The 27,518-nt window shown below is 44.2% G+C and overlaps 2 protein-coding genes across 7 annotated transcripts in view; both read right to left on the reverse strand.

The window, feature by feature from the left end:
• Positions 1-1,104: 1,104 nt before the first annotated feature.
• SPRY1 (sprouty RTK signaling antagonist 1) lies at positions 1,105-9,013 on the reverse strand. Of its 5 annotated transcripts, XM_081208170.1 has the most exons (3): positions 8,842-9,012; positions 7,474-8,278; positions 1,105-3,407 (listed from the first exon to the last, which is right to left on the reverse strand). In XM_081208170.1, exon 3 carries the CDS (start codon positions 3,350-3,352, stop codon positions 2,390-2,392), a length of 963 nt encoding a protein of 320 aa, XP_081064296.1. In that variant the 5' UTR covers positions 3,353-3,407; positions 7,474-8,278; positions 8,842-9,012; the 3' UTR covers positions 1,105-2,389. The 5 variants fall into 5 exon arrangements, with proteins under 5 accessions (XP_081064296.1, XP_081064297.1, XP_081064299.1 ...); XM_081208171.1 differs by lacking the exon at positions 7,474-8,278 and having other exon boundaries at positions 8,842-9,013; XM_081208173.1 differs by lacking the exons at positions 7,474-8,278; positions 8,842-9,012 and adding an exon at positions 6,081-6,099.
• Positions 9,014-18,172: 9,159 nt separating this feature from the next.
• The window catches only part of AFG2A (AFG2 AAA ATPase homolog A), a 175,643-nt gene continuing 166,297 nt past the window's right edge, over positions 18,173-27,518 (reverse strand). For both annotated transcript variants that reach the window (XM_081208065.1, XM_081208064.1), the window contains exon 16: positions 18,173-18,476. In XM_081208065.1, the coding sequence (XP_081064191.1) occupies positions 18,300-18,476 (177 nt within the window). In that variant the 3' untranslated portion in view covers positions 18,173-18,299. The remainder of the gene's footprint in view (positions 18,477-27,518) is intronic.

Genomic DNA, 27,518 nt, shown 5'->3' on the forward strand with positions numbered 1-27,518 from the left:
TGAGGAAGGTTGTTTGTATCTATGGGCACTGCAGTTCCCACTAAACCTCAAAAGGTACAATACTACGTCCCAACTCCAGCTGTGGACAACAGATTGGAACAGTGCCAAGAGATAGAGCAAATTCTGTATTAAAATTTATGTGGAACCATCTGGCAGCTAATAGCGGTGAACGAACAGCCCCAATGGGCCACAAGAATTAGGGAAGCCCAGAAGCTCCTTCAACTACTGGACTTTATTAACACAAAGTACTTTTGTTATTCTGATTCTTAATTTTTTATTCAGATGCAAACTTGAAAATAGATGCATTTTCTTCAGCTGATATGCAATTCAATCAACTAACACGTTGCTGCTAAAATGGCACGATTGGCATTTCAGGAAAAGAAAGCACTTAAACTGCTGATGGTAAATGGAAGTTTCCATAATGCCTTCTGAGGAAGTGAAACAGAAGACTCCAGTTGCCATACCAAAAAATAGTAGAAAAGAGATTCAGCACCATTTTGAAAGCAAGGGTGGGGAACCTGTGACTCCCCTCCTCCTATCAGTCCCAGCCAATGGTCAAGGATGATGGGAGTTGTAGTCCAACATCATCTGGGGGGCCACTGGTTGCCCACCTGTCTTGTAAATACCAATGAGTGGGATGGATACAAGTCATTTGCACATTTCATGAAATTAGCAGATGGCAAATTGTGATTGGTTCGGAAGCTGTTCTTATTTTGTAGTACACTTATGGCCTGTAGGTCAAGTCAAACTTTTTTTTGGGGGGGGGGGGGCTGAATCACGATGGTCCTTCAGACATAGGGCAATTTTTGCGATCCCATTTTCACACTTGGAGCCATGAGGACTACAAACTTTTAAAGACAATGCAAGAATTTGTAAGGAGTCCATAGAAACATCAAATGGGGTCCACAAAATATATGAATGCTATGAAATATCTCAAGAGTTTAAAACTTTTCTGATTTTTTTTCTAAGTGATTAAATAAAACTAGAATACTAGCAGTGGTTTCACAGTCATGGAAAAAATGGAAAATAAAAGCAGCAGTACTCTTACTTACTAATACTGCTATTAACAACTTATTGTTATATTAAAAAATAAAGAACCCAAGAGACGTTTTCATTAATTATTATATTTTCTGCATTATAGTTTAACATATGTACTTTCTTCGTGTCATCCTTATTTTCGTTAAGTATTGGTATTTTGTTATATTCAGACAGGAGTACATTTTTGGAACAGTCCTTTGTAATAAATATCATAAAATAATAGAAATTCACATAATAAATATTCTTTACAATAAAAAAGTTTTAACAGACCTTTGTCTTAAAAATAGTCAGAATTCAACTTTGTGTTTTTACATAAAATATACAAAAAGCACCACAATTTGTGGCTAAGGCAATAAAAACAGAGGATTAAAGTTATCGAGCACAGAGTAGAGTTAAATGTCATTAAACCACAGAAATAATAGAAGTGTTAAGAGATCCAAGAATGTTTACACAACTTAAAACTGTATGATACCTGAAGAGTATTACTCAGATGTGCAGAAATCAACAACTTTAGCATCAAAAGAAGAGAAAAAGGGGGGGGGAGTGAAAACTTAGGACCTTGTACAAATCTGAAAGCTATAGAAACCAATGAAGAAAGCTGTAGTCATAGAATCATAGAATTGTAGAGTTGGAAGGGACCCCAAGGGTTATCTAGTCCAACCCCTGCAATTCAAGGAATCTAAGCCAGAGCATCACAATATTCTCATAGCATTTCTAGTGAGGATGGTGTGTGTGTTTTTGTGTGTTGGAAATCCAAGCTAGATAAGGCTTTGCAATACGGATCACGAAATTCTAAAAGAACTGTCAAGATGGGAGCAAAAGCCAGGATGGTTGCAATCTATAAAGACAGCAGGACTAGGTTTGCTAAGTTTTAACCCAACTATTTAAAAAATGCTTTCTTTTCTTTAAAGCTTCATAATTCAGTTCTTTCACACACACACACACAAATACTTTGAAATAATCACTCGGAAGCCACTAAAAATCAGTTAAAAATTGTTATGGAGGACAAACAAAAACAGCATCTTTGGAAAGTTGCTTGCAGAGCAGGCGGCTTCAGAAAAACCCAATTCCCTCATTACTTCTTTCAGGAATGGATTACTCACAAACCTAAAGACGACTTGCCATATTGGGAGATTAGATGCAAGTACATGGGCTACACTTACCCAAAGACCAAGGGGGGGGGGGGGAATCCCAATTTGCCTTTTGCTGAGAGAAGCTATGGTGGGAGAGGAGGGTCATTTGTGCATGTAAGTAAGGGGAAAAAGATAAGGGGGGGGGGCAAAGACAGAAAAGCCAGCCACAACCTGAACGACAGTCTGAGGAACTCAACCTTTCCCCGCGCCCCCATAAATCAGGAGGGCTTGCCTTGACCCCTGGAGGGGCAACTTTCCAGCTTACAATAAACTGTGTTGGAGTTCTTGCACCTGCAACCTGGGCGATTGATCCGGTCGTAACACCCTCTGCACAGTTTCAGGCATCCTTTCGCCGGAGGATAGCAGAGCAGGCAAGGCAAAACCAAGGCCATGGCTCCCATGCACAAGTACCTAGTCCAGCAATGCGACTGGGAACAAGAGCAAGGGTTATCTGCGTAGGAGTCCCCTTCATCATCGTTGGAACAGTGGTAGAAGATCCCTTTGACCAGGCACATGCAGGTGCTGTATTCCACCATGCTCTCCGCAGAGCACAAGCACTGCCGGTTGCAGGCCAGGCAAGAAGGCAAGGGCCTGGGGGCCCTGCACTCCCCACACTTGCACTTCCCGCACTCTTCACAGATAAACTTGTGCTGGGCCAGGTCCTCTTTCAAAGGACTCTTCAGGTCCTCCACCACCAGAGACGATGGCTTGGGCTGCGTCCAGATGGGCCTTTCCAATCTGTGGCCCGGCCCTGGCCTGCACGGGGGCGACCTCAGGAGCAGGCCCTGCTCCGAGGAAGCGCTGCTGTTACTTCCGGAACTGGCTGCGCTGCCGGTGCTGGTTGACCTGCTGAGCACAGGAGCCCTGGCGTTGTGTTGATGCAGCGCGTGCCCCGGGTGGCTGGGCCGGTGCTCGTAATTATTATTCACATTAATCGGTATGTTTTCATGAGTCCTTTCGTGCTTCTCTTGCCTGGGAGCTGTCCGTGGGGCAGACTTCTTCACCACAGATGGGCCCTCCGTGTATTCGTTGCTGCCCCTGATAGTCTTGATCTGGTCTAGAGACAAGATCGTGGGGGGCTGGAGCTCTCTCTCATAGTCCACCCTTTGCCGGCTGTCCAAAGAAGGCTGCTGAAGGACCACTAATGAACTGCCACTTCCATGCTGACCTTGGGACTCCATCTGTCGTGATCTCTACTTCTGGCATTCACCAGGAACCTGGCATGCATCGGAAATCCTAAAAGAGAGGCAGAGAGAAAAACAAGAGTTGAAAAGGGAGAAGTAAGCTGCTTCTCCTAAAACGAAAACACACACACACACACAGCAGCAAAAAATAAAATACACCACCCAAACAAATAAAAACATTTTACAGCAAGCCACAAATTGGCCTAACTACCTATTAACAATATCCCAGGGATGGAATTACACTGGCCTCGAGTAAAAGGGCACATAGCAGTTTAAAACAAATACGTATGTGTTATATGAGAGTAGATATTGTAAATAAAGTACACCAAAGATTAACTTACAGTTTAAGGAACGAAACAAAAATCTTTCATGTTTGCATAGCTTTTTTTTCCAAGCGTGAAGTTATGAGCGTTATGCATGCACATTTTATTCTTATAGTTATTTCATGCTACATCAAACATAGCTGAAGCTACTTCAGGTACATTCCCCCTTACGTCTAAACACCGACATAAAATGTGCTTCAAAGCCACATTACAGAATCACATTCATGCCCCCAAACGGCAGGACCTGTAAGAAGTTCTTGCCCGTTTTCGCTGTCAAAGCCACATTCCAATACCAAGCCTGATTCTAAACTCAAATTCAGCATAGCTGCCTTTTTAACTGCTATTCCATGACGCCTGAAGCATATTAGCAATGGGGAAAGCATGTGAAGAATTTTTTTCTTTTCTGGGAGTAAATATCTCTTTCAAAAATTTTTTTAAAAAATCAAAACAATCTAGCACGCTCATTAAAGCAAAACACCAGATGTAAACATCCTGTTACACAATAGGCTTCCAAGTATTCTTGGACCATAAGGCAGGGTGTGAAAGGAGGTGGTGGAGGCAGGAAAGGGTTGCAGCAGAAAAGATAAGACAAATAAAGTATGGCATTTAATCAGTTGTTTCGGAAGATTATGTGCACCTTCACTTGCAAGTGAAAAGTATGTTATCTGCTGCACAAAAATAAGAGGGAGGGGAGGAATAGTTAGGCAGGATTCAAAATGGCGTATATGAGACCAGATAAGACATAAATGTGTTTTTTGGTTTGAACCATCTTGAATCTCTTGGGACCACTATTGCAAGATGCTACTGAAGTGGTCATCTGTTAATTTCTGGGGAAGCCTCTTTTTTAAGTGACAATTTGCTGTTTAAAATATTGTTTCAAAAAGAGTGAAACACTTGATTTGAAAAATTTCCCACACATTCCTCTCCTGAACAAAACAAAGGGTTAATGTAATGTTACATGTAGTTCTATGTAACACACTGGGTATTTTAGCAGCCGTTTTAGAGATCATACCAGCATAATGCAGCGAAGACTGAGTCTCCTGAAGGAGTTCATAACTGCGGAAAATTTGAGCCAGATAGCAGCTCACATGCTTAAGTGCTCCACATAGCAGATGCCTTAGTTTTAAGATACTGCTTCCATTCCTTTATGGAGGTTGATTAAGGTGGGCCTCCAATACAGAACCTTAAATGCCATCAGTTCCAACCCCCTGATCAAAATAATAGTGGTGTTTATAAATAAATGTGGATCTGTCATTCAGTAATTAGACAAAAGGAAGTAAGGAAGCAACCAACATTTGGTTTCCAACAGCAAATGTCATGAAAACTGTACAGCCTCACAGCTGAAGGACCACAACATCTCCCCACCTGTGTTCTTTTCTAAGACATTTTAAAAACACCCCAAAAGAAATCATGCAGTCATTTAAAAGAGGGAAGAAAAAGTTTCTTTAATCAGAACATGTGGGGAGGGGGAAGCAAGGGACCGCTCAGGTTCACCCCACCCCACCTATCACCTGTTCAAGGTGTAGAGAGTGCAAGACAAAGAGCTCTGCTCAACTCAATCACACCTTATCTGCCTCACACAAGTTCTCCTTTTCATAGGCTTTTATAAAGAGCACAAGAGAATTCTTTCTATTGTTGTCCTTTTTTAAGTCAGTAGCTTTGAGCCATTCTTTGAACCAGACTGGGGTTCTTGGGATGTTAAAATGTAGGGTGGGAACTGCTACAGAGCTTCTTAGGAGGAGGGTGGGCTAGAATTGTTTGCAAAAGTCACACACAAAAAACCAGCCAGGTATCCTATCAGTATTTCTTCCTAAGCAAATCCCAAAGTGTTCATTCATGGAGCCTTAGTCCAGAACAATCGAGTTTAGGATTGCAGCCTTAATTATTCCAACAAAATAAAAAGGCAGGATGCAGACAACACAAGCAGCAGTTCAGTACAATCCTATGGCTACAAAGAAATAAATGTTACTGTGTTCCACAGGGCTTACACCCAGGTAAAGTATACACAGGACTGCGGTCTGTGACAGCTATCTATCTATCTATCATCTATCTATCTAATATTCTTAACTCCCCACCCAAAAAAGGCTTCCTCGTAAGACATCAGCCCTGCGTTTCTATCAGCAGCCTTCTAACAGCAGACTTCCCATTTGAAAGGGGGGGGGGGCGGGGAGGAGAGAGAAATGCTGTAAAAACTCAGCACTGAATGGACTCTCAAAGAGAAAATGAGAACGCACCAGGGCAGCACTGCCCACTCTGCAACCCGATCTCAACGGAGGCGATGAATGCAGAGCTGACAGAGAGGAAGAGGAAAAAGTTATGAATGAAAACAAGGGATTATTCCCCCCCCAGCCTCCCCACCCACCCATTTGCAGGAGGAGGGGAATGGCTGAGGTTACCATTACCTCAGGGGGACGGACTTTCCAGTACTTAAAGCTGCACTGCACACTCCTTTCTCTACCTTTCAAGACCAATACGAAAGTTGTGTGTGCTAGTTTGAGCATGCAGGGATTTTTCCCCCTCTCCCCCCTGGTGCTTTCTGAGGAGGCGGAGTGGAAGGACGGGGGAAGCCTTTTTATCTTTGTCTTACCCACCATTTCCTCCTTGCAGCCTCCACGCCTTTCTACTGACCTGCTAAAATCTCACTCAGACTCAAAAGGGGAAATCCCTGCCTTGCCGACTACGTTCAATGAAGCGCACATTCACACCACGAAGCAACAGCAGTAGGGAATCATCTCACGACGCTCCAACCACCAGTTGCAGCTACCACAGACAAACAATATTTCTGAACGCTTGCTGAAAAAACTACAGATAATAATACTAAGGATAGCCGGAATTTCCACCTGCCTCTAGCGCATTAAGAGAGACCATCTCTGCCTTGCAAGTGCGCTAGACCTCAGACCTTTTATATATATATATATATAAAATAAAAATAACTATTTCACACAGATCCCTGAAAACTCCCACGAACCTGCACTGGCTAAGATGCAGCAGAGCTGCATCTTACAGGATGTTAAGAGGCACCTAATCCACATTGAACAACTTGAGAATGGGCAAGCAACCCCAGGTGGAATCTAAGCCCTTTACGCACTAAGCGAAGGTGCAAATGAGTGTTGATCACGTGGGATTCAAAACCAAGCATAAATTCCAACCCATGCCTACACAATCCTCGAGTTAGACAATGCAGCCATAATTCAAGTCACCCAAGCCACACACTGATCACTTCTTTCGGTGTAAACAAGCCCGCAGATAATGTCAAATAGGTTTCATGTCATTGCAACGAACACCCATGGAAATCAATGGATGTGTCAGCTGCCTCAGTGGGAGAATGCATATAAAAAACAACAACACGCACACACACACAGGGTTTCGCACCTTAAGCCAGAGGTTTTGTGGAAGTGCGTTAGCTAGTTCTCCCGCCAGAAGCACCTGGCAGCAGAGGTTGGTCCTCCCCCGCTTTGATCCACCCGTGTCCTCGTCCCCTCCGGGCTTTCCGCAGAGTCCGAGCCTATTCCTTGCCCGCAGCAACAAGTTCAGAAATCTCGCCTGCGCGCGTTGCCGTTCAGCAGAAAGCCAGCCGAGCGGCGCCCCCCCCCCCAAGCGCCTGGGGAAAGAGGACGTGCGTCGTGTGGGAAACAGCCTTGGCCGCCGCCGCCAACCCCCCACCCCACCCCACCGCGAGGGGAAGAGGAGCCAGCAGGGCACCTGCTAACCCCTCGGGCTCCCCCGGCGCGAAACCGGGCGGCGGCAAGATCCATATTGCGAAGTGGAGGCAGAAGAGGACGGGCGCAAACTTACGTCTTCCAAGGGCCGATCCGCGCGAAAGCACTGCCCTGCTAGGTTAGATCCATAGGGCAGCGGGGCTCCGGCAAGTCTCCACGCGCCCAGGCGCCGCAATCCTCGCTGGTGGCCCCCGAGACCCGCTTCTTCGGCGCCCGCCTTTCCTGCTGCCGAGGCTACGGAGCGGCCGCGACGCCCTCGCGCGCAAGGAAATCCGCCTCCACGGCCCGCCAAACACCTCTCCAGCCGAAGCACGCACATTCAAGGGGGGTGCCCTACACGCGCCCCTCCTCGAGCTGGTCGTCCATGAGCCGAGCAGGCTTTTCTCCCAGGAGCAGCGACAGGCGATCCGGTGCGGGAGGGGGGTGGAGGCTGAAGGGGGGAGAAGAGGCGTCTCCGGCTGCCAGGTAAAAAAGGAGACCGAGCTGCTTTTGCAACGGCTGTCGCTCGCTCTGCAGCAATGCAAAGGCGCGCAGCTTGGAGAGGGTCGCCTGGAAGCAGCGGAGGAGGTGGGAGCGAAGAGTGTTTGCAAAGCGAGCTTGCTGCTGCGGCGGCGGCTGCCCTCCTGCTTTCCTCCAAGTTGGAGCTTTCTTCCCCCTTTTTTCCTCTCTCTCTCTCTCTCTTTCTTTCTCCCCCTCCCTCTCTCCTTTGGAGGCGCACGATTTCCCCTCCCAAGTAAAGCGCGCGTGCAGGCGAGCGAGTCCAACTGCTTCCTCGACTCCGAGCTCTTTTTCACCACATGGTCCTTCGCCCGCAGCAGCTCCCCTCTCCTCTTAGGCTAGCCGGGGAGAGGGAGAGAGAAGAGAACGTGCAACGGGAACGCCTGGGAGAATAACAATAAAAAATAATTTATTTATTTTTAAACACGATCTGAGCAAGGAGTTAAGAAAGCACTGCAGGCACGAGAAGAGTGAATTCCATATGTAAGGGAAAGGGGGAGGGAGGCAATGGATTCTGCAAAAGCTGCCATGTGCTTGCTGGTGCAGACTGGTTGACAGTCTTGCTACACCACTAGCATGGCGGGGCAGGACGGGGGACAGACCCCGCGGATATAATGCAAATCGGGGGTACGCACGCACACACATGATCTTTGCACGAGGAGCAAACGATCCCCTTGCATGGGGCGGGGTGGGGGACTGCGGATTGCCGCGTCTTCTTCGCTCGAGGCTACTCGGAAGGTTCGCGGTGCACAACGCATTTAAGTCGCTGCATCGGACACCAGATCGCAGTGAAATGATACGAGGACGTGTTTTTGAAAGCGCTTTTTAAGCGAGCGGTGGGCTGCCTAGCTCAGCCGATATGCACGGGGCACCCAGCAGCACCTGAGCTACTTCCGAAATGCCTCGCGCAAAAAAAGGGGGGGGGAGCCCTCCAGATCAGGCTTACCGAACGAACAGGTTCAGAGTCCTTTTGCAAAGCCCAATCGCGGCAGCTGGAGGTAAATCCAAGGACGCAGCCCGTCGCCTGCCGTTGTTGCCGCCGCCTGCTGCTGCTATCCCTTCGCCAACTGCTCTGCGCTTTCGCGTTGCTGTTTCAGAATGAGCCGAACTGCACGGCAGCCTTGCAGCGCCGAGCCCCCACCTCAGCCTCGCGTCACGCCTCCAATGATGTCAATCTGTCACTCAGGAAGCGGACGGGAAAACCTGGGCTGGATTTCTCCCCCCCCCCCCACGTTTATACGTCTTGCTTATTCTTTCCCATTCATTCATGCGTTTACCAGTGTTTGTTTACCAGCCTTCTGCCTTTCTTTTGCATACCGCGAAAAAAGCGACGCAGACGGTCTTCCCCTATGGCGTTAGTCATTCACAGACTCTGGAAGGTTTATGCGTACAAAACGCAAACCCAAGTCCTAAAGTACCTATTAAGATGACTTCACCCCAAACAGGGTTTTTTTGCTCATTCCAATGACCTCTGTGTACTCACGAGTGGGGGGGGGGGCTGTTCACCCTTTCCGTCAACAGAGCATACACGCGTATATTAAGAAATGTACCCCATTGAGTTGAGGCACATTTAAATCCAGGTAACTGGGTATAGGATTGCAGCCTTAATTATTGTGATTATAGAACCAGAACCTGGTCATTCTTTCGAATTAATTTACCTAGAAAGAGCATGCAATTTATTTATTTATTTTATTCATTTAAACACTTTATCTATTCCTTAACTACAACAGTCTCCAAGTGGTTTACAGAGATTGTGCTCTTATAGAACAATCATGTGCATGTTTACTCAGAAGTAAGCTGCACTATATTCCCTAGTACAGTAAATGTGCATGCAGACTTATTGACATTTAATCCTAACCTTAAGGTAAAGGATCAAACTTGATACTGCTAATTTAAACAATAAATGTAAGTCCAATTAAATTATGCAAATATAATTTTGACTCATGAATGCTTTGCACGACAGTTCTTATTTTAATTATTAACTGTATTTCATGCCCTGGAATTGTACAGTTGTGTAAAATAGAATTAGATTTAGTCAAATAAAATTTGCTGCTCACAAATGCAGTAAAAAAAAAAAAAAGCTGAGGTAAAAGTAAATTACCTGTCCAGCTTCTGGGTGCATAATGGGAATAAGCACCATCTTGTTCTTCTACCCAGATAGCAAAATGTCTTGGGCCTGTCATAAACAACTAGCAATCCCTCTCAACTTCAATAAGAATCAAGCCCAGCCCTATTAGCTTCCTGTCAAATTTGATTGATATCAACGCAGTTTCAAAAGATATAATTTTGAATCAAGATGGTGCATTCAGTCTTAAGAGGGGTCTAAATGCTTGCAGTTTGGAACAGTTCAGTAACCATCTTCATTCAAAATGGCATCTGCCGGTATCCAAACACAGATCCAAAGTCGCTGCTCAGTCTTCAGAACTGGCATGCCAAATTGGGTGACAATATCTTCAAAGGTGTCCAAATCAGTTCAGCTTGGAATGGTTCAGTCTGCCAACTTGATTCAAAATGGTGCCCAACAGTATACAGTCATAGACAAAAACCTGCTCCTCCGCATTAGCATAGTTTGGAATGTTTCGGTCCACTATCTTGATTCAATATGGGGTTCAATGGTATCCAAACATAGACAAAATCTGGCTCCTCCATCTTGGGAAATGTCATTCCCAATTGGGTGGTGATATTACAAGAGATATTTGAGTGCATAGAGGACAGACGGACAAGCAACTTTCCAAAATACAGTAATTGTGCTGCTGCTACTACTACTACCAAAGTCAGGGGTCACACTTTCTAGGGCTATAGAAATTTGTGACACGTTTAAGGACTGTAGATTTGACTGTACTTGTATTCGCTGGGAGAATGATGAAAGGTGGCTGCTCTAATTATAGTTGATAAAGGCACCAGAGAAAATCTATCATGACTGATAAATAGCACATCACTTCAAAAACAACCGAGGTAGAAATCTTGCCCATTTTTCCTCAAGCAGAAGCCACTCCCTGGGTGTGGAGTAAATTATCAAAGGAAGTGGGAGAGCTTTGCACTAATTTAAATAGATTGCTTTGTGTATGTTTATATTGTCCATTCGCTAGTGAAGACCTGGGATCTTTCTAATGAGGCTGTCTGGAACAAATCAGTTTACAAACTCTTATAACATGCCCTGCATCTCTTAGAACTGGAATGTCCATTATCCTTTAGGTGGTGTAATATGTCACTGTCAGTTGAGCAAAATCTCAAGGGTACCTCAGTGCTGTGCATCTGTCTGTAGAGAGAATCAGGTTTGCTATTTTGGCACACCCCAAATTTGCCAATCCTTCTGCTACTCTTTACAGCCAACAGAAGGTTAGCCCGTTCATTGTAGGTGCCACAATCCACAGAAGTCTCCTTCGTGTGCTTCTGAACTTGGAACAAGTCCTCGTCTGATGGTGATATAATAAATTTATTAATCAGAGATAGAAAACCAAGGCTGTTTTCTGTGGGCAAGTCCAGACAGCTGCTTTTTCTTGCAAACTGGTCACTCAGATCACATTTTTCTGTGTGCATAATTGACACACGGCCCTCCACACACTTTTTCATAGGTATCATTCTGCTGTTTCCCATCCACAACAGTGGGCGGTCCATGACAAAATATTCCCATGCTCTTTTCTAACCACTCTCTTCAGTTACTCCTCCACCTTCTGCTATATTTTACCATTCGGAGCATGCACACACACACACCTTTAAAGTAATTTTCCCCCACAGGAAGAGCACTATAGCACACTTTAACAGCCCCTCGTTACGTTCATTTCCATTAGAGTTTTTAAAAATTTAAGTATTACTATAGAGGTATTGTGCAAGACTGATATTTTGCTATGCCACAATTCTGATAGCTATCGGTTCCGATAAGGAGATATTTGGGCAGTTATTATCACCATTCTGATTTATGCACTGTGATTAGTCTCCAAGGCAGGCTTCCTCAAACTCGGCCCTCCAGATGTTTTTGAGACTACAATTCCCATAAGCCCTGACCACTGGTCCTGGTAGCTATGGATCATGGGAGTTGTAGGCCAAAAACATCTGGAGGGCCAAGTTTGAGGAAGCCTGCTCCAAGGTAATTCCCCACATGTGTTGAAACCTTCACAGAACAGCACTGCCGAACTACGTTGATGAAATCCCAACATGTGCTCAATGTGCATCATGTGGAAATGGGCATGCTGCTAGGTTATGCTCAGGTAAAAAGCAAGTGGAAGTTGGGGGTGCAGCAATAGAAACCACCCAATGAAACACCAACACACATGTGACAGCCCCCTCCCCTCCAAACCCCCAAAATTGTGCTAATGAGTTTTCACAGCAGCAGTGGATGTGTGGATAGATAATGGATCATTTTTGCTTAGCGGTTTTCCCCAGTAAAAGGAAATCTGGAATAAAAAGCATTTTGATGATGACAACATTCTATGACAGTACAAAACACCTGCACGCATGAAGTCCACAATAAACCTGCATCTGGAAGCACCTGTTGCCACAGCTTCAAGCTTGAAGAATGGTTTGTTTATTTAAATTATTTCTAAACTGCACTTTGTCCAATGGATTCCAGGATGGTGTAAGATAAACATAATCCATGATTCATACAAATACAATAAAAACAGTACCCATGGGTGAGCAAATGCTACTTCCCTTTCTATGCTGCTTGTCCCAATCTGCTTAGTTCCTTCTTTCCAGACGACAGTCTCTAGCCCTGACTAATTATGCTTCTACTTCCTGTCCCCTCACCATTCTTGACAGCAAAGCAGTGACATCAGAACTGTCCTAACAGCAGCGCTGACAAACCCCTCAGCCTCAGCATATGTGTATGATGCTTCAATTGTGCATAAACATGTAGTATAGATTAAAGATTCTGCCCTTTTGATGCCACAGAAAGTGGGACATGATGATTGTTTATTGTTTGAACACTTGTGGCCAAATCAATGTAGCGCCGAATAGGCAATTGCATTTCCTGCTTTTAGGCATAGCCCTCAGGGAACAAGGCCTCAGCATTTTTCATGGGATCTGAAAAAGACAGTTGCCACATACCATATTAACCATATGGCAGGCACAAAGGATTGGTTTAAAGCTCATTAATGCTACACACACACACACACACACACACACACACACACACACAAACATATTGAAGGAGAAAACTTTACTGGATTGCCTAATTCATGTTAGTCAACGCAAATACTTACCAATATTATCCATGGACTGGGATTCACAAATAGCAAATACGGGAATCCAGAACAGTTGACTTGTTCTATGAATGGCATTCTTATCACTAATGAAATTTGAATTTGCAGTTGACTCCTGGAAGGAAGAAAATCTTAGAAGGATTTGGAAGCAAGGGGGAGAACGTTCAGGCTGAGGGCAGAGTCTCATGACTGGTTTTTTTCCCATTCCTTCCATGTGTATGATGTGCAGGGTGAATGAGTTGCTAATTGCTGTAAATAGGGATTCATTGCCATAAGCACATCTGTCAGTTGATCAACACAAGGGCAATGTGGGAACATGCACATCTGGCGGAAACTACCACTGGTAGTATTTTAGTACCTTATTAACACTCCTTCGTTGAAGCAGTTCCTAGAATGAATATACAGACCTTGACTCATGAAAAGGAGAACTCTTAAATATGAGAAGCAGGTTCGCCCAAAAATACATAATATGATCACGTAGTTATGCATCTAGAAAAAGTTTACAATGCATTTGCATGCACGCACAAAGAAACAGAGTCTCTTTATACACACAGGCAAGGAACATGCAGAGACGTACAGTTCCTCTCACACTCATACGGAAAGCTCTCCCTCCATCTGACTCTGCTGCAGCTGCCACAGCTATGGATATTGCTGGGCTTCTAATTTTGCATTGCACATGGACGCACAGAGGGGAAGCAATGGAAAACTAGGTGGGTGTAAGAAATCTGACTTTTGTCTCCCTCGCACAGCAAAAGCACCCAAACCAGCCAGGGAAGTCTGTATGCTTTTATCTAACCAAAGAAGAATTCTGATTATGTACTTCATTCACCAGTTTATATTCCTATAACTTCCATCAAAACCTAAATGTTCATGCCATTTATTTACAAAAAGTTCAGCTGTAACCTGAAGCTTCAAGTGAGACCACCATGGAAAAACAGACATCTGAAACTGCCCCTTCCCTTTTGCTGAAAAAAGTAACTACCTAGAGGTAAACCTTCCTTGGTTTTTTTAATAGTTGGGAAATAATTTACTGCACCAAGGATTTAGCCTCACAATGGTAATATTGTGGTCAAAGAAGTCAAAAGATCCCAAAGTGTTTTGTAGATTTGAATGCTGAAGGTGGGCTATATAGGATTTTTCTCCTGATGACAATATACCCATAAACACCCTCCATCCCTTCCTTAATCTATCCCTCTCTTCCTTGCTAATTTCTTTCCACTCATGATAATAAGGGGGGGGGGGAATCCTCCTGTTTTAGAGATTTATGCTCATCATAATCAATGTCTTGCAAAATTGGTGCAAAAATAAAAATCACCCCAGCACTTGTGCTGTCTTCCAATTCTTTCTGGGAAATGAGAAGGCAGAGCGGGGCTCAACAAAGCTTTCTGTGGTCAATTGTGTTATCGAGGCACTTGGCACTACCAGCTGATTCTGACCTACTATTAATCTCTCAGGAAAATAAAACACTCCTTTGTAGTTAAAAGTCTAACCAGTTACTACTGTGCGTTTTCTCTCAGTAAAAGCAGCTTTCACAAAAAAGATGCACACAGTGAAAGCCTTGAATAGAATCAGACGGTGATAACTAGTTGTTTGAGTGTTGCTCAAAGCAAATCAATCAGTTTAAGCAATATTTCTCTTAAGTGACATAAATGCAACACATATTATCAGGTTTGTGCTTCTAAGCTCAGTGATGTCCAGAAAAGGGACATGCTACATGCTTGTGACAGTATCTCCAATACCGAGAATATGTAAAAGTGCATCACTGTTTTGACAGTGGTTTCAAAACTACAATAAGCAAACATCAAAACAAAATGCCATTTTGAAATATTACCTTGGGATTGTGGTTCTTTTATACCAAAGGAACACACAGAAAGATAGTGTAAGAACACAATTGACCAGTCTGGCTAATTCAATTGGGCAAATGCATCAAGACTATTTCAGTCTTTTTAGGGGGTGAAACTAAATTTTTGCAAATTTCTCCAGCGAGCGATCTTAAAAATACAGTATGTGTTTGGGAGTGAGGAATTCAAAACTGCTATTATTTTTGAGGACAACATTTAGGCTTATGATCTACCTTTGATTATAAAGCATATAAACTGCTTCGGAAAATCAAATAATTTTATCTTCTGAAAATTCCAGGTAATGCTAAATAAATAAATACAACAGTGAGTACTTGGCAATAATTTTTAATTATATCTATGCCATTCTACACACATTTTTCTTATGAAGCAAAACTAAATTATATGAATTTGAATTCCCAAGTCATGTTATAAAATTTTAGCACCCCTCATCTTTGGAATTAGAAAGTTGAAAAATCCAACCTACCTACAGGCACTGAAAAGAAAAGAAGAACAGTTTAGCAGTTTCTAAATTAGTATTTATTAATTACACAAAAGCAAGATTAGGGTACATTGAAACACTGCCTTTGGGTTTTTCCTTTTACTTCTTTAAAATAAATCCAGCGTTCGATGCTCCATCGTCATATTTGGAACAGTAGCTCAATGTCTTTTAATGGGGTGAAATGCAATTTAGGATGAGGGTGAAGACAGATGAAATGTTTTCAGCATGGTGGAAGTGGTTTGAACACATAATTGCTCCATTTGTTTTCAGGGTAGTGAAATGGGCATTCAAACTACATCCATTTCTGTCTTCACCCTTACGAAGCTCCTAAGGACACTTACACCAGTGCTGGTCTGTCATCTTTGGTCTGATAGGGTCATCTTTGTTTTGCTTAAAGGAAGTATTTTGAGTACTGTCTAAGGTTATATGGTCAAATGTATCCATGCAATCCCCCCCCCCCCCCAGCCACTATTCCAATCTTGGAGAGAATATTGAACTTTCCAAGGTATGTGGTGGAAGTGGCGCTAAAACATTTCAGATGAATAAATTACCTGTTGTGTGGTGGGGGTGGAATTAGATGAACAATTTTGCAACTAAATGTTGTATATACATTGGGAAGATGTCCCTGGGAATGACTTATCAATCCTATGCATGTTTAGTTGGAAGTATATTTCACTGTTTCCAACAGGCTTAACTTCCAGGGTGTGGGTAAGATTATGGCCTCAGCATATGGTGAAAGTGCTGGAAAGGAGACAAAAGGCTGTATTTTGTCCTGCGTTTTGTAGGAGCAATGGGATGACTGCCCCCTCTTCTCTCCACCCCTGCCTAAACCCCAAATCCTCCAACTGTCTGGAACTGGTTTTAAGGATGTGCAGAGCACTGTTCAGCCTTCCTTTGATGGAAGTTGCTGATATGGCCCACATAACTCTTAAATAGTTTTGAAGAAAATGGAATTTCAGGGAACTCTTTGGTGGGAGGGAAATGATATACAGGTTTTAAGATGGAATGAATGAAGGTAAACTGCAAGATAAAATGTAAAGAACAGCACGCGCGCGCACACAACTCTGATATGAATTCCCATAGATGGAAATGTTATAAAATTATGATTAAAATTTTGGCAGCAGCAACTCAGGTATGATTGTTTTCTTACTTAAGGGCAGGCATGATGCCTCCTGCACTTTCCACCACTGCTCCAACTCAAGCCAGGTACATTTCAGGTTATCAAGTTTCACAACAGGAATTTGGAAGAAAAAGACCTAGCAATCTTTGCCAAATGCAATGTCTCTATTGAGTGACTCACTCTGTTGCCCAGATTTTTCCTAATTTGGGTACAACAGTTGGTACCTGAAATAGACCTGATTAGAATGTAGATACTTAAGGCCCAGGATGAGTAAGAAATCCAAAATAGCCATCGGAGCAGGACCAGCATGTGGGAGAGAATGAAAAAAGAAGAGGAGGGAAGTGTGCCAGCAAACCTGACAAATTAGCGAGTTCTTCTTCGTGTAAAGCCTGCTGGGCCATCTTAAGGAGTGGCAGCAACAAACTAGGAAGTCTCTCTAAGCACGCACGTGCTCTGGCAAGTATGAGTGCATAAACATCTTTCCTGAGCTTCGTGTTCAGGAAGCGCATTGGGCTTCGTGACAAGTTACACCCAGAAACAGTGTTGGCTTATTTGAACACCTCTCATGGAACTAGGGTCCTGGAAAAATCTGACTTCCTCTTCCCTTTTGTTAAGGGTGGGCTGTGGGTAGTGGTCTTGAGAGAGTCTGGAGTAGGAACTGGGAGCCAGGAGAAAAGAGCAGTCAGGTTCTATGGTTAAACCAGAAGGCAGGACCAGAGATCATATCAAGCACCAGGATAATTCCACGTCCCTGGCTTATGCAGCACTATTGCCAAAAAACACTTGTTGTGGTTGGGCCAGGTGGACAAAAGACGAGGAGTCAGTGTGGCATGTCTTGTATCGGGAAGTTTTTAATGTTTGATGTTTTAGTATGCTCTGATATGTGCTGTGAGCTGCCCAGAGTGGCTGGGGGTATAAATAATAAAATAATAATTATTATAACACCAGGCCACTCTGCAGTGGGACTAAACTAAAGTTCATGCTGCTTCTGAAGCAGGAAGGTGTGGGAATTAAAGGGGGTTTAAAGAGATCTGATGAGCACCCTCAGTCTTTGGAGACCAGCTATGAAGTTTAGGGTCCTTAGCCTGGCTATGGAGCATCCTTTTGGATAACCTGCCCAAACTTGTGGGTTCCTGAGCAAGGTTGGGTCAGGTAGGTCTCTTTATTTACTTATCTGTGGGGAGTGGACAGGGAAATTTCTGGGACACAGAAGAAAGGCATGGAGTGCCACATATGGCACCTGAATTAAAGTTTCCCCAAACTCTGCTTTAAATTACAGTGGTGCCCCGCAAGACGAATGCCTCGCAAAATGGAAAACTCGCTAGACGAAAGAGTTTTCCGTTTTGGAGGTGCTTCGCAAAACAAATTTCCTATGGGCTTGCTTCGCAAGACGACAATGTCTTGCGAGTTCCTGCTGGGTTTTTTTCCTTTCCCCCTTTTTCTAAGCCGCTAAGCCGCTTATCAGCTGATCCGATCAGCAGATAAGCCGCTAAAAGCCTCTAATAGCGCTAATCCGCTAATCCTTCAATGGGCTTGCTTCGCAAGACGAAAAAACCGCTAGACGAAGAGAATCACATAACGGATTCTTTTCGTCTTGCGAGGAACCACTGTATTTGTGTTAGTTCTAAAGCAGAGAAGGGGAACCTGTGGCCTCCATACATTATTGGATTACAGCTATTCAGCTTATAAAAGAGCCCATGGAGTCACATTATACAACGTACAATTGTTAAATAAATCAGTTTCTCAAAGTGAATGTAGCCCACTCTGTTGATGATAGCCGTCATAGAACTTCTGCAGAGAATCTGGAATTCGAGGAGTCACAATAGCTAAGGCTTGTTGGAAATGCCGTCCCATAATGCATTTTGCTTGTATATCTTCCTGAAGGGCAAGAAGCGCAGCTTCCCTACAAACCGCAGTTATCTGAAAAAGAAATATATGTATTTAAATAACAAGATTTATTGCTGGAACATTTTATCTGCTGAGGACTGGTGGCAGAGGACAGACGCAGAATGAAACAGAAGGCCACATTCATAATTTTCTTGAGTATCCATGGAAGCCTCTGCAAAAAATTGTTCCAAGCCTGGCAAAATCCACCAACAACACATTTACGTTCTGATGTTTGTTATTGCAGCATACACTGCCCTCTTATATAAATAAAATATGCATATGGCAGATGCTCAATTAAAAATACACCAACTGATGGCAAACAATTCATTAAGCATTCCAGAAACGAGAGAAAGACTATCAAATCATTTGTGGCTGTTTTCTTGTCTCAAACTGTAACTTTAAAAAAAAGGTGGAGGGAAGGGGGAAGGAATAGCATACAATTCAAAAAGAGAAGCAGGAAGGAAGAAAAAGTGTGGAAAAGAAGACTACTAATATCTTAAAGCCTGAGATGGGTTTTTAAGCTCTCTGGACTTCAGACAGCGGAAACAGCCTCATGTTAATGTCATTCTAAAGACACATTACTGTGGTGAAAAGCGCTTGAGGAATGAACAGGGGGACCACGATTTTCAGTGTAAGAGGGAAAACAGTGATTGATATTGACTGCACCCTTGTGTGTCTAAATGAAAGAGCCAGCTGAAATGCATTTGTCAGCCATTCAGTATATTTTCCTTGTTTGTTCACTTGCTGAAAAGACTTCCACCGCCCATGCAGGACTAATGGCTGCCAAAGTCTTTTAGTAGCTTTTTAGGGGATTTAGCATGTGTTTAGCATGCCTTCAGAGAAGAAGAAGAAAAAGCATGGATTTGGACATCTTTGTCAAGTTACTACAATATTGCTGTTAGTTCTGATCAGTGCTCTGCTGTTCTGCATTTTAATGCTTTAGAGCACAGTGAAGACGTTAAAGCAAAAAAGAAAAAAGGAATCACACACATTGCCATCTCGCAGGTTAAAGTCTATGTATGCAAGTTAACGGAGGGAGCGCAGCCACAGGAACCCATGCTTATTAGTTCCTAAACTCAGAAAACACCCCACAAAGCCTGATAATTTCTCAAGTAACACATAGAGTACCTTGATATGTTTTCCTTGTTTGCGCACTTGTTTTTTTGACACCAAAAGGCAAAGTCTTATTCATGCCATTGCATTTACAACTCAAAATGAACATGAACATCAAAAATCAGAACTGTGTGTGAGCAATATATTCTTCCATTGGTCACATGAACTCAAAGGTCACATGAAGAACACTCACAACCAGCTTTTCTGCTACGTACTTCATGTTTCCAGTGATTACGTCAGGGGTTGTCAACCTGGCCCCTACCGCCCACTAGTGGGCGTTTCAGCATTCTAGGTGGGAGGTAGGGGGTTCTATGGCACAAGCGAAATCCTCCTTCCATTGAGCACTGGTGGGCGGTAAGGAAATTCTACCATCAAGAAAGATGCATTAGTGGGCGGTAGGTATAAAAAGGTTGACTACCCCTGGATTACGTAAACAGTGGTATAAGAAAAACCAGTAATCAAAACTTGGGAACTCCCAGAAACAGAACAAGAGGTAGACAGTGTTGTGACACTGCATCCAGTCTCAGAGCATCTGTAACAGGATGATGGAGGTCTGCCCAGCAATCTAAGCAGGGGCATATCAAGCATCAAAGTATTTGGATTATTTCTGAGAGACTGATCCAGTGTGGCCTGTGATGCACGGCCTTCACTGGAGAAGATGCTAATGAGGATAGGTAATGGATGAATCTTATATGTGAGCAAGATGTTCAAGAGGGATGAAGCCTCAAAATACAGAATGGGAACAAACTATGCCCTTGGAATGGAATGGAAATGCAGACAGCAGTGAAGAGCAGAGACATCTGTACTCCTATGCACTCTATCATGCACACTAAGCCAAAGTACTGTGGATGACATGCAGCAGCTCATGGCTTAGCACATGCAGCTGCCAGTGAGTGGTGGAGGCTCAGCACTGCAGGATGCAGGCAGAACATGCAGGCTCAAGCAAGACTCTTAACCTCTAAAATTCCCAGCCAGGTCATTCATGCAGTTCAGCAAGCCTACTTCCCACAGCTTGTAGCCCTGAGAAAGAGGCAGTTGTGGCCAGCTAGCACCAGCCATCCCATGTCAGGGTCAGCAGTGAGTGGTGTGCATACATGTGGGTGAGACACAATGTTTGCCTGTCTGTCTCAAGACAGTCACATCCCACATGTCAGCATGCAGGCAGAGAGCAAAGGCGCTGCTTCCTGCATGTTCAATTTCTGAAATGCTTACTATTTACTCATCTACAGACTGTAGCTTGGATCACTAGTGATCCCTCAACATGCATTTTCAGTTCTCGATGTTGTGTATTACCTGACTATCTTTGACACAAGCTAAGCCTCATCTGTAAAATGGGCAATTTTTTTCCTGGAATGTCTTCAAAATGCTTACATCTCCAGTAATATTAAGTGTATGTATACAATGGTTGGTGACAGGAACTTTACACACAGTCAGTAAATGTGCTCCTTAGATGAGCATCTTCTGTGAATTTTGCCCATTAAAAATGGGATGCCAACCCTAAGCAGCATATTGAGCCCTGCTGTTGGGCTCTATTCAGGTGCCAGAATGGTTTATTTCAAGAATCAGCAATCCTGTCTATTAGGATTCAGCCAGTCAACTATTTTGCAGAAGGGAAAACGCAACAGTGGTGATACTTGCTTTAAATGACAAGATCTAATAATAAGAATATGTTATTAGTGCCTATCATATTCCTGGGCATGTTTTGCAATACCAATCTTTGTGCACGAGCGCACGAGCGCGCGCGCACACACACACACACACACACACACACACACAACTAGAATATTTGACACTTGACATTTCAACAGGACTAACATGTCCCAGCAAAAATGCCACATGCACAGGGTGCATCACACATCCATGCAATAGCAGTATAGCCCTAGTTTATATATGTATCAGTGGGAAATTTGTAATTTATTTTAGTGAGGCTTAGAAGACACCCGAGATGTTTTGATCTCAAATTATTTTCTAAAGTTACTAATGAGTAAAAAAGAACACACAGAATAGAGACCAATAGTAATATTTAGAGAGGGGGTTCTAATTGTGTCGATCATTTTCAGCTTCCTAGGTGAAAAATACTCTCAGGTATCAATTATTATACTCCTGAAGCCATGGACTGATAACCTAACAATTCATCTGTCAGGATGAATCAGATGAGATGAATAGCTGATTCAGCTTGCTTGAGTCAGGTCCATTGTGGTTTTAAGCACTAACTTTTTTCCAAAGGGCTGAAAGTCCTTTTCAGCTTCTTTGTATTTGAAGTACTCCAAAAAAAAAAACTTTAAAGAATATCGAGAGATGGGGCGGGCAGGGTGGTAGTGGGGAGAAATGAGCTTCTGTGTTTAAAGTCTTAGGTATTTTTTAAGAGTGGCTTGGTTAATGCATCCTCTGCCGGGAACACCTGTGAACTATTGAATTTAATTGGGCTGCAGCTGGTGCAGATTGTATGTGCAGCGACTGGCAGCCCGATAAGCCCGTCTCTTACATTGTGTTGCATTTTCCTTTCCCTTTCATTCAAGCTTGTCATCCCCCCCACCCCCCACCCACCCCCCAGATGGTTACAACAGACCGTGTGAGAAAGGGATTAGGGACCTGGAGCAGATTGGCATCCTGTGGTGGTTTGTGAATAGTGCAAATTGTGGAGCTTTCCCGGATGACGACTACCTGCAAGAGTGCGGGCTAGCTTGCCGCACACACACTCCTAAGCACGTCTAAAAGTAGGATTAGAGAGTGGGAACATCAGCTTTCCCACTCAGCATGAAGGACCGTGAAAAGGCTTCAGAATTAGACCTTTCAAACAATGATGAAACCCCAAGGGTCCAATCTGAAAAGGTACCCCCCCAACTCAAGTCTTTTCTGTGACTGACTCTTACTAAATCAGTCGTATGCACCTGCTTACATCACAAATAAGCCCTCATCACAAATAAACCCCAAATCCAACCCTGAATAAAAAAAGTCAACATAAAGGAGAGGAAGTTTAAGGCTGCCATGGTTTCTCTGGACAAGGAATTAGGAGGTCAAAAATCATAATTTGTTACTTAAGATATCTCTCCTACAGCCTGCTAAGAAACTCCATATAACCATTGTTTTAAAAAGCCAGCTCTAGCTTCTTCTTTCATCCCCCCCCCCCATTCGTGAGTCTTGGAGTCCACTGTCAGCAATATGCCGATGACACACAACTCTGCTTCTCTTTTACATCTGCAGGTTTGGCAAGAGATGCACTGGACCATTGTCTTGCCTCAGCAACTGACCAGATGAGAGTCAATAATACTGAAACTCAAGCCAGATAAGACTGAAGCATTGCTAATCGGTGGTTCCCTAGACTGGATGGATATAAGGTGGTCTGCTCTTGATGGGGTAACACTCCCTCGGAAGGAACAGGTATGAGACATGGGGATTCTTCTGGATTCACTGCTATTGCTTGAGGCTCAGGTGGCCTCAGTGGCACGGAGTGCCTTCCATCCACTTCAGCTGGTGGCCCAGCTGTGGCCCTATATGGACAGCAATACTCTAAATTCTGTTGTCTGTGCTCTGGTAACCTCTAGGTTAGATTACTGCAACACGTTTTACATGGGACTGCCTCTGAAGATGGTTTGGAAATTTCAGCTGGTGCAGAATTCAGTGGCTAGGTTGCTCAACTGGGCAAGATGCTTTGAGCATGTAACACCAATTCTTCCTCGACTACACTGGCTACCAATGAATTTGCAGGCCCAATTCAAAGTGCTGGTTATGACCTATAAGGTCTTAAACAGCTGAGCACAGCAACACTCCAAGGACCTTCTTGCTCCATATGAACCAACCCAGACCCTGCAATCATAATCCGAGGCCCTTCTTTATGTGTCTCCTCCGTGAGAGGTCAGGAGCGAAAGGGGAGGCCAATGAATAGCCGTATGTCAAAACTGAGCCCTTCTATTTGATCTTACTGAACGTATTAAATTATTAAGCCTAGAGGAAAACACACATATAGGATCTCAGAATTCCATACCAGCTTTGAAGAAATACTGAAATTCTCAACAAAATAGTAGTAATTTATGCCCTAGAGCCACAACTGAAGGCTAAGTGACTTTGGGAAAATATTGTCATATGAACTTAAGTTTACAGCTTTCGCAAATATCACATGTACTTTATAAAAATAAGATCCGTTTTGTGTCTATATGTATGCTTATCAAATATCCACATGATACTTGTTTATCTCTACTGATGCTTATCTAGTTGTCATGTGTTTGCACAGACCCAGTAAATGAGAGACAGATGAACTGTGTTCCCAGAATTAACACATGGACCATGCAATAAACAGAGAAGATTATTTGTGTTAGGCTTTTTATGGGGTTATGCCAAATCCTTGTACACTTCATAAAGGGTCTTTTAGAAAGATCATGCTCATTCTCAACCATTCTGATAAGAATTAACACCCACAGGGTATGTTCTGAATGTAGCTACAAGCCTAGTTTCCTTTTCTTCTGTTTGTGATTTTTCAACTATACATGAAAACTTTCCAAGCAATATATTAAATGTAAATTCCAATTTAACATTTGTAACTACAAGCTCTAAATGCAGCTGCTTTCCAAAACATACTGATTTGATACAGATCCCATCATTCTGGCAAAGGCATGGCAGGACTGCACCTTTAACAAAAGAATTCTGTAACAAAAACAAGTTTGCACATGCTGGGATGGAATATTTTTAAACAACATGCCCTGCCAAGTGCTAGTTTCAGCTGTATTTGTGGAACATAACTGCATACATGCACTTCAGAATGAAACTCAGTTTCATTTCTGGAACCCATCTTCGAAATAATTATTTTTTTGAGAAAACCTCTACAAATTAATCCACACATTCACTTTAATACCCTTGTGTTATCTCTAGTACAGGCAAATTTATATACCTGGACATATAAGCTATTGTGTGTACTGTATGTAGGGGGGGTATCACTTTCAAGACTTGGCAAATCATAGGGTCATATATCTCAGCACTCAAAGGACCTCATTGGGAAATACTTGTCAGCTGTGGTCAGCACAGTTCAAAAAGATGATGACTGATAGAGTCAAAGGCAAGCTGAAAAGATGACAGACTAGAAGGCAAACCATATTTTGAAACACTGCAGGAACCAAGTATGGTTAAGCCTATGGTCAAGAAGATTAAGTGGTGACACTTTAAATAAAAAAGAAAGCAGAAGTTAAAGAATTGAAGTGTCCAGACAACAGAAGAATAGATTTATGTTCTCATAAATTCTTATTCTTAAAATAAGGTCATCAATGCAATAAGTTGCTTAAGGAAGCTATACACTTTCTCAGCCCAAACTTAGAAGTCCTATCATAGATCTCCCACATCTTCTAATTTGGCCATAACTCTTATTTCCATTGATACAATGTGTCAGAAAATAGAGCTAATTTTTAGAGATAACATTTCCCTAAATACCAGGTTGTACACATACTATATTGATGGTATTCAGATTTTGGTGAAAGTTTGTGGCCAGAATAGGGACAGAGAAGTGTCTCCAATTTCCAACTTGCTGGAGATTTTGGGTGGTTATAGTGCATGTGTCTTTTTCCAAGGAATTCATAAAAGAGTTGCCAGCTGCAGGCAACCATCCAAAACACTTTCTGGAAAGCTGAAGAGCAGGAAGATTTCCATGCTCTAAAATCATCACTGCCAGAATAGATAATGTTCCCTCTAAGAGATGAAAGTGGCTGATTTTCTGCATTGGGTTATGAGCAGAAAAATGTGTTTTGGCCACAAGTTTGTATGCCATGATGAGAAGCACAACACCCCCCCCCAAAAAAAATGTGGAATAACAAATACAACTCCAACCCCCTACACCATCACTCTAAAGGCAGGAAAGAGATAGCTAAAAGATGGATGGCAACGTCAGTTTTTCTTCAGGGTGTAAATCAGTGGAAATAAATGTTTTCTGCTATTAGAGGACTTAACCATTGCGTGTGTGTTTTCTTTGCACAGATCATAGAATCATAGAATCATAGAGTTGGAAGAGACCACAAGGGCCATCGGGTCCAACCCCCTGCCAAGCAGGAAACACCATCAGAGCACTCCTGACATATGGTTGTCAAGCCTCTGCTTAAAGACCTCCAAAGAAGGAGACTCCACCACACTCCTTGGCAGCAAATTCCACTGTCGAACAGCTCTTACTGTCAGGAAGTTCTTCCTAATGTTTAGGTGGAATCTTCTTTCTTGTACAGTGGTACCCTGCAAGACGAACGCCTCGCAAGACGGAAAACCCGCTAGACGAAAGGGTTTTCCGTTTTGGAGGCGCTTCGCAAAACGAATTTCCCTATGGGCTTGCTTCGCAAGACGACAGCCCATAGGGAAATCTCCGGGACAGCGGGGAAGCGCAGCGCGTCTTCCCCACTGTCCTCGGACCTCCTCCCGCCGCCGGACATCGGAACGAAGCTCCGATGTCTGGCGGGGGGGGGAACGTCTCCTCCCGCCGCCGGACATCGGAACGAAGCTCCGATGTCCGGCGGGGGGGGGAACGTCTCCTCCCTCCAACGGACATCGGAACGAAGCTCCGATGTCCGGCGGGGGGGGGGGAACGTCTCCTCCCTCCAACGGACATCGGAACGAAGCTCCGATGTCCGGCGGGGGGGGGGGAACGTCTCCTCCCTCCAACGGACATCGGAACGAAGCTCCGATGTCCGGCGGGGGGGGGGGGAACGTCTCCTCCCGCCACCGGACATCGGAACGAAGCTCCGATGTCCGGCGGGGGGGGGAACGTCTCCTCCCTCCAACGGACATCGGAACGAAGCTCCGATGTCCGGCGGGGGGGGGGGGAACGTCTCCTCCCGCCGCCGGACATCGGAACGAAGCTCCGATGTCCGGCGGGGGGGGGAACGTCTCCTCCCTCCAACGGACATCGGAACGAAGCTCCGATGTCCGGCGGGGGGGGGGAACGTCTCCTCCCTCCAACGGACATCGGAACGAAGCTCCGATGTCCGGCGGGGGGGGGGAACGTCTCCTCCCTCCAACGGACATCGGAACGAAGCTCCGATGTCCGGCGGGGGGGGAACGTCTCCTCCCTCCAACGGACATCAGAACGAAGCTCCAATGCCGGGCGGGGGGGGGGGAACGCCTCCTCCCGCAGCCCGGCATCGGATGGCTGTCCTGAAGACTTGGGGTGGGAGGAGGGTTTTCCTTCCCACCGCCAACATTCAGAATGCTGTTCTGAATGTTGGCGGTGGGGAGGAAAAACCCTCCTCCCACGCAAGCCCCGGGAACAGAGGAGAAGCGCTGCACGCCTTCCCCTCTGTTCCCGTACCTGTCCTGAAGGCTTGCGGTGCGGAGAAAAGCCCTTCTCCGCACCGCCAGCCTGGCAAGCGGTTTCCCTAGGAACGCATTAATTGATTTTCAATGCATTCCTATGGGAAACCGTGCTTCGCAAGACGAAAAACTCGCAAGAAGAAAGAACTTGCGGAACGAATTAATTTCGTCTTGCGAGGCACCACTGTAGTTTGGCTCCATTGCTCCGTGTCCGCTTCTCTGGAGCAGCAGAAAACAACCTTTCTCCCTCCTCTATGTGACATCCTTTTATATATTTGAACATGGCTATCATATCACCCCTTAACCTCCTCTTCTCCAGGCTAAACATGCCCAGCTCCCTTAGCCGTTCCTCATAAGGCATCGTTTCCAGGCCTTTGACCATTTTGGTTGCCCTCCTCTGGACACGTTCCAGTTTGTCAGTGTCCTTCTTGAATTGTGGTGCCCAGAACTGGACACAGTACTCCAGGTGAGGTCTGACCAGAGCAGAATACAGTGGCACTATTACTTCCCTTGATCTAGATGCTATACTCCTATTGATGAGGCCCAGAATTGCATTGGCTTTTTTAGCTGCCGCGTCACACTGTTGGCTCATGTCAAGTTTGTGGTCAACCAAGACTCCTAGATCCTTTTCACATGTACTGCTCTCAAGCCAGGTGTCACCCATCTTGTATTTGTGCCTCTCATTTT

Source organism: Podarcis bocagei, assembly GCF_964188305.1.
Source record: "Podarcis bocagei genome assembly, chromosome: 9".
Lineage (NCBI taxonomy): Eukaryota > Metazoa > Chordata > Lepidosauria > Squamata > Lacertidae > Podarcis > Podarcis bocagei.